This window comes from Thunnus thynnus, chromosome 23 (genome assembly GCF_963924715.1).
Source record: "Thunnus thynnus chromosome 23, fThuThy2.1, whole genome shotgun sequence".
In the NCBI taxonomy this organism is placed as follows: domain Eukaryota; kingdom Metazoa; phylum Chordata; class Actinopteri; order Scombriformes; family Scombridae; genus Thunnus; species Thunnus thynnus.
In genome coordinates, this window is record NC_089539.1 from 7438139 (window position 1) to 7446014 (window position 7876).

The window sequence follows — 7876 nt, forward strand, 5'->3', positions numbered from 1 at the left end:
CACATATTCAAAATAAATGACATCAGAGCTATAGCTTAATCGCTGTCTAGCTGTGTTAATCAGGTTATGCTTACATAGATTAGGAGTTTAATACGATTAGAGTTATTATAGTGTTTACATGACAGTTTCCCCAGTCTGAATATTGTTGTAATCTGCCTTAACTGTTCATGTGAACAAACAAGGGTAGGATCAGAGACACCAGAAGAAAAGAAACTGGGATTTTTCCTCCCTTAATGCCAACTAATCACCACAGCAGCTCAATAGCTCCGGTCAGATCTCTGACTCTGCTGTGATTAGTTATACAGGTCCCAAGGCTGCAGTGGCTCTTCATCTCTGCCACAGCGAACACGCTTGAAAAAAGGGCTCGCTGTCAGCCGTGATGCACGACCATCGCCTCGTGAGAGCGATACGACTGCATGCCACTAAATGGATCAGCTGACAGAGGAGAGATAGATGGAGGGGCTGTAAAACGGGAAGAGGGGAGGAATGTAATAAAGGGGCGTTGCAGTATATTCTGGAAAGATTTTGATACCTGAAATTCATCCATCAATACTGGGGAAACAGACATGACTGTACCCTCAGAAAGATTTCTATCTTGTCACCAAGAATTTGAAGATGACAACATTTAGAAATGCTGAGCTTTTATGTTTTTTATCTTTAAAAACACAAAATAGGTTGATTCTTGCTTGTATTTATGCCATCAATCACAAGCACTTTTATCAGATGTTCTACACTGAAGTCAAAGTTAAAGGTGCCATGCAGAGTTTTTTTGTAAACAAAAGTTTGTCACCCAAATACGTGTATATCCTTATAGATCCTCTAACAAACTTCTTCATGCATTTTCTTCCTCAGAAAATATTTGCAAAGCCTAGTTTTTGAAAAATTGGAAACCTGCGTTGTTTATATCCAGATGCTCTTTCTAGCAGTCCTCCTCTTCCCTGCAATTGCTGGCACTTTGCTGTGTTTCTTGTCACATTACCACCACCTGGAATAGTGTGAAACTATTGGCAGGAACGTGTATCACATCAGTTGCATGCTCATGCACGTACATCCCCGTGCACATGCGAACCAGTAGAACAAAACTCCACAGGGTACCTTTAAATTCATGTAAAATGACTTGACTGTAACAGAATTAAATCTCGAACCAAAACAAAAAAAGTCTCTCTTCCTCGCTTTACTGTATGTCTCCTAGAATGTATTTTTCTCATGAGATATGTGATCATTTAAAAGGCTTCCACAACTTCACAGATGTTTCCATTTCTTCTGGATAATTAGACTTGTGCTCCAGTTTCAGATGGTGGAGAATTACATGAGGTCACCAAACATCATGAACCAATAAGAATGATATATAAACATATAAGGGGGTGAGGGAGATGTCAGTCAAACTCAGCATGCACCCACCCACACAGTCCTCTGAAGAGAACTAATCAGCCATAATAAGTAATAAGGTCATGAGTGTGTAAGAGCTTTAACGGCCACAGCAACAGAGGAGTTCCCACATGAATTACCGTTAAAACTTAATTTGATTTTTTTTCCAGGAAGACCATTACCAGTAGAGCTGCAACGATTAGCTGACTAAACGAATGTGAATGTGAATATTTTTTGTTTTCTTTGGTCCTCTATAACAGTGAACTGAATATCTTTGGGTTGTGGACTGTTTATCGAGAAAATAATCATATTAATCGATAGTGAAAATAATCGTTAGTTGCAGCCCTAATTACCAGCAATACGTTTTCTGCTCCCTGGCTGCACGTGCATCCTTGATTGTATGTAGAGCCGTGTCAGAAATCACTGACACCTTCACTCATTCAACATAGTGCAAACATTTCACACTCAAATAAAAGCCAGAGGTTAAATGTAGTGCACTATGTGTTAAATGTGAGAGTGATTTTGGACACAATCTTGCAACATTATTGACGTTGTCAGAGTGCTGCGACCTTAAAACCTCCTCACTGTTGGATGTTTTAAATGTGAAAAGCTTAACAGAGGTAATTTGACAATCCTGCAGCCTTGCTTTACTGTGTGTGTCTGTGTGTGTGTGTGTGTGTGTGTGTGTGTGTGGCATTGTGTGTGTCTGTTTTTTTCATGCTTGTCTTTGTGCATTTGTGTGTGTCATTTCTTTTAATTAAATGCATATATGTGTGTGTGTGTGTGTGTGTGTGTGCGCACTTGTGTAGGTTTTCCTGTCTGATTGCCATGGTCTCCTTATAAAAACGCTTACGCAACCATACAGCCTGGTGGTTGATCTCCCTTTTTGCCGTGTGTGTGTGTGTGTGTGTGTGTGTGTGTGTATGTGTGTGTTTAGCCCTTTCTTGTCAGTCCCAGACATGACTGCCTCTGAAACTCAACGAGTCGCTGCCCCCTTTGAAGCGAGACAGAGAGAGAGAGGATTAGCAATTAATTCTGATCTCTTTTTTTCCCGAAACTTCATTAGAGTTTAACTTCCACAAGCTCTAATCTGATCTGTCGCTGTGACGACGCCCCACAGATACACAGCATAATTGAGTGTGTGTGTGTGTGTGTGTGTGTGTGTTCATGTTTGCCCTTGTGCATTCTTGTGTGTCTGTGATGTTGGATTTGTGCTTGTGTGTGTATCCTTCAAAATGCTTAATCCTACAAGGTTGCTTGGTTACTATTACTTTTACTACTATTACTATTACTTGTATTATCACTACTAGTACTACTACTGTACTGCTACCAGTGTTGCTACAGCTACTTATATTACATACTTCTACCACAACTTGTACTGCTACCAGCTCTTCTTTTGGAAAATAAGTCAGAGAATACAGAGAGGCATTTTGAGATGTTATTTTGTGGAGTTATCCTCCAGCAGGTGGAGCTATGTACCTGTGCAGCAGATGGTGAGCCAGTTCTCATCTGTACACGCTCTGTTTACTGTATACTTGAACAAGTCGTTTCATGTGGTCTGGAGTCATAAAACTAACTAACTGAACTAACTATCAAAAGAATCTGCCTGAGGGGAGACATTGCAGTGTTTTTCTTTGTTCACATATGAGTTTCTATCAGTCATTGGTTTCATTCCGTCTGCTTGCACAGAGCTGCACTGTTAATAAACAGACTGAATTTGATTTGATGGAAAACCACTGGCAAAGAAGTTTTCTTTCAATCTACATCATACAATGTCTTCAACATTGTGCTGCTATGATTATAAGGGAATGTAATTTATTTATAAATCATTCCAATCAACATGTGTCGCTTGCAAGATCTGGACTCATGTCTAGGGGGATCTTGAATCATCTGTAACTGCACTGACAACTTGAAATAATCTAAATTTTACGGCTCTCACACGCAGACTGTAATCCTTTAACTAAAGCTTTTTCTGCTGCCGCTCTGGAAGATATCTTGAATAAAAAACCAAACATTTGATTTCATATTAAGAAATATTCCTGGAATATTCCAGGGATTTTGAGAGCTGTACTCCAAGCAGGAAGAATTTAGCAAATCTGATAATCCTGTTGTGAAATCAGTATGAAGGATTGAAGTAAAGGATTTACATTCAAGGAACACAGGAGAAAGTGTTTTCCAACTTTTATCACACTCTCAAAAATTACACAAATATGTTACAAGGTATGGTAACCGCTGTAGGGTATATATATGTATGTTGTGTGTGTGTGTGTGTGTGTGTGTCTGTGTGAGGTAGCACATGGCTCACAGCTTCCATTCACTCTTGGCTGGAAACGTCTACAGCTCATAAATTACCAGAAATCACGACCAAGCAAACCACCCCCCTAGCCTGTTACCAGTTACTGCCATGTGTGTATGTGTGTGACAGAGTTTGTGCGAGTGTGTGTACGCATGCTGATGTGTTTAACACACATGCACTGACACACACACTCCATCCTGTTCTAAAGGGTGTCAGGCGGAGAGCTGTTTGACCGAATCGTGGAAAAAGGTTTCTATACGGAGAAAGATGCCAGCACGCTGATCCGGCAAGTCCTGGATGCTGTTAACTATCTGCACAGGATGGGCATCGTACACCGAGACCTGAAGGTAAAACACACACACACACACACACACACACACATTCACTCTTGTACTTCTTCTTCTGAGGCCTTACTACATATACGTGTTCACACTCATTCTCTCCTCCCACGTTTCAAGTCCACACGAGCGGTTGACAGTCAATGATTTACAGCAGCAATAAGGACTGCTTGTGGCTTGACACATGCAGTGCTTTGTGGGTCATCTAGGCGCGTGCCGGCTGTTGGAAGAGAGGGGATTGGTCAGAGCAACCTCTGAAAACTTGCACAGTTTAAAAAAACTTTAGAGCTACATTCATATGTCTCACTCAAAGTTGGACGTTTCTTTTACAAACGACAAAAAAAAAAAGCTAAAATGACCATAACCTCAAAACCTGTGAAAACCATAATGAAAAGAAAACACTTAATTCTCTCTTTTTCTTTCTGTCTTTCTTTCTTTCTTTCTCCTCCCTCCAGCCGGAGAACCTGCTGTATTTTAATCCTCAAGACGAGTCAAAGATCATGATCAGCGACTTCGGTCTTTCTAAGATGGAGGGCAGTGGCGACGTCATGTCCACCGCCTGCGGCACGCCGGGATATGTTGGTGAGTTAGTCAGTCTTCCATCACCACCGACAGTAATCTTTCTTCTCCTTTTTCTTTAAATTTCTCACTCCCAACATCTTACAAAGGGTGAGGGTAGGACACACGAGACTAAATAAAACACTGCACTTAATAGACAAACATCCCTCAGGATTATGTGAGCGCTGTCAGATAGCGGAATCAGCGGAGCATATAGTTTGTCACTGCCAAAAATACTCTCGAGAACGAGAATCATTAAAGAGGGAAATCAGGAAGCTTGAAGTGGAAGAACCGAGTCTAAAAAATGTATTTGCCATCGGATTAGTGAGTCGTTCTGTTATTTGAGAGAAACTGGACTGATCAAAAGAATTCAGTGTTCAGTGAAATATAGATTTTTTTTGTTTTGATTATTTATTTTTAATTTGCTTGTGTTGATTTGTTTAAGGGGATAGATAACTCTGGTTCACACTCCAACAATGTAGGTGGTGGTAATGCACCTTAATGCTGGTTGCCACCCGCCATAAAACAGAAAAAAAGAAGAAAAGAACCATGGTTTCCTGGAAAAGAGGAAAACAAACTCTTCTGAAGAGATAATTGACAGTTCACTGTTTGCCACTTACACAATTACAGTGATACCAGTGACAGATTTACCACTCAATATTCATAATCATTTTTGAAATGATGGGTCTTTGATTCCAATTTATTGCCAGTGACCGTGGATTTTGTTGGCTGAACAACTGTCATCGGCAGATTTTATCAGCTGTAGCTAGCTAGCTAATGCAGCTAACATTACCACCATGAGTTGGTTGGTTGAAAACCACCTCTTTAATGTTTCATGCTGACTCCATTTAAAACCACAACCCTGTAAAAGTGTTACATGAATATCATATAAAATACTGAGACTAAAGCTGCAAATTCCAGCCATAAAGTTACAGCATTATTCTTCTATTGCAGTGTTGAGCTAGTTAAGACAGAGGTTCGATTTTTTGCTTTATTGTTCATATTTTCAAAGTGTAAGTTTTCGCTTTGAACATTACAAGAGAAAAGGCTTTTAGGATGAGGATTACAGCAGCTGGGATATACTACACAGTGGATGTGCTATTGTGAACTTTTGTAACCTGTAAACCCACAAAACAATTTAGTATGAAATGCCACTGTCCTTGGAAGTAACACTAGATTACTACTGTAGGTTGTAAGCTAGTTATCTGGATGATTCCTTACACTTGAGCTCTTGTATTTTTGGTTTTGGAAAGGCTAAACCTTTCTGAACCTTCAGCAGAGTAGGGCAGGTCTTTGTGGAAAGTGGGTGGCAAAAAAATAACACCCCCTTACCTCACCTGTAGTTTAACCCTCTAGCATTAAGTGGGATGGCAACTAGCAAGGAACAATGGATAAAGAAAAAAGTATTTTGAATTGCAAGTTCTGCTTCAAAGCCAGATGGGACTTGTCAGATGGGACTTTTGACAGGACCAAAGTTATTTTTCAGTTACTGTCAATATAAACTGAGTTACAACTGGAGTACATCTAGTCTTAAATACCATTTGCTAGCAAACAACACAGCTAATGCTAAGGCAGTTAGCCTCGTTAGCCCGGAACCATCCCGCTTGCAGTAAACCACGCTTGATAGTGTGCGAGGGAAACTCATGGACAAACCTACGAGCAGCAAGCTTTCAACAGCAATAGCTAAATGTGTGGCAACAGCTTGCAGGCCAGTTGTGGAGGACGAGGGTCTGTGTGAAATAATTCGGATTGCGTCCAACAACTGCACTTATCGAAGATACACAATCTGTATGATGACCAAAGAGCTGAAGTCATCTTCTTTCTAACACTCCCTTTCCACTGTTTCCTGCTCACTTTTCTATTATCTTGTTTTTGTCTCATAGCACAAAGGGATTTTTTTGTGAGCCTTTATTTTTCCCATGTGAGGACACAATTACATTGTGTGATTTGCTTTTGAAGTGAGGGATCCAGGAAGTGATCTTTAATCAGTACTGAAGTAATGGAAAATTTAGCTGGCCAATGTGCCCATCTGTTGCCTGTAGGGCTTGAGTTTGCCATAAATTATGATTTGAGCGTATTGTTAAAAAGCTAAATGCTGTACTGGGTTTCTGACAAATGTCTTTGTCGTTGTTTTGTGTTGTTAATTGATTTCTAACAGTAAATGCAGACATTTGCATAAAGCAAGCATATCTTGTCCACTCCCATGTTGATAAGAGTATTAACACTTGAAAAATGTCCCTTTACGGTAAATTTTGAAGAGATAAAAAAATGTGCAATTAATTTGTGATTAAAAGCAATTAACCACACAAAGTCATGCGATTAATCACGGTTCAGTTTTGAATCGCTTGACAGCCCTCGTTTATATACTTGTGTATTTCTCATTTTGTCACTTAAAGTTAGTGTAAATATGGACTGAGCTGTCTTCACTTAGATTTCAGTATCAATCCAACAAAACACATGAAAAATTCAATGAGCGCATGTTGTTTCCATCTGACACTGTCCGTTTGTGTTTCCTGCATCATCATTTGTTCATTCTGTGTGATCTGGAGCTGTGTGTGTGTGTGTCTGTGTGTGTGGTTCAGATCCTCAATCTGTGTGCACCACACACACACACACACACACACACACACACACACACACACACACACACACACATTTACCAGTCGTGCTTATCACTCCCTCACAGACGACCCTCCCCCTGCAGAGTCAACATGGAGCAGAACAGCGCTGGTATATGTGTGTGTGTGTTAGCATAAATGTGTATGTATACATGTACTTATTTTTGTTTTTTTGTGTATGTTTGCCTGTGAATCGTTGTTTGCATGTGAGTTCAGCTGCTTGTGTGTGTGTGTGTGTGCCCGTTTCTGTGCGTATGTCTCCTTGTCTATGTGTGTTGTTATAAGAGACAGATGTTCGGTGTTGACAGCACACACACTAGTGGATGTTGGAACATAACCGGACCGGTTGTTCTGCTCATGTTTCTGACAAAGTGTACAAACCCCCCACATAAACAAATCCGTCATACAAATACAAACTGATAATTCATGGTTTTCATCTTTAATGTTGATGACCTCTTGAAATTGAAATGATAGCATCCCCTTTAGATCAACTTAATCCAGATGAGTGGATGTTTTATCTACTCTCAAACATGTTTATCTTTATTTTGATTTAAAGCTTATGAAATTTTTATAAAACGGCATACACTAGTGACTCAAATATGCTCATGCGTAAACATACGGACATGCACTCACACACATGTTGGAAAAAAAATCACACCAGCCAGGATTTCACTTTAAATGGTCAATCTCTCTCTTTT

The 7876-nt window shown here is 40.0% G+C and overlaps 1 protein-coding gene across 3 annotated transcripts in view; it reads left to right on the forward strand.

The window, feature by feature from the left end:
• Positions 1–7876, forward strand: part of camk1da (calcium/calmodulin-dependent protein kinase 1Da) — a 64447-nt gene that overhangs the window by 41620 nt on the left and 14951 nt on the right. For all 3 annotated transcript variants that reach the window (XR_010925723.1, XM_067581704.1, XM_067581705.1), the window contains 2 exons: positions 3873–4011; positions 4458–4584. Coding sequence is in view for 2 of the 3 variants with exons in the window: in XM_067581704.1 (XP_067437805.1) it covers positions 3873–4011; positions 4458–4584 (266 nt within the window). In the remaining variant the exon portion in view is untranslated. The remainder of the gene's footprint in view (positions 1–3872; positions 4012–4457; positions 4585–7876) is intronic.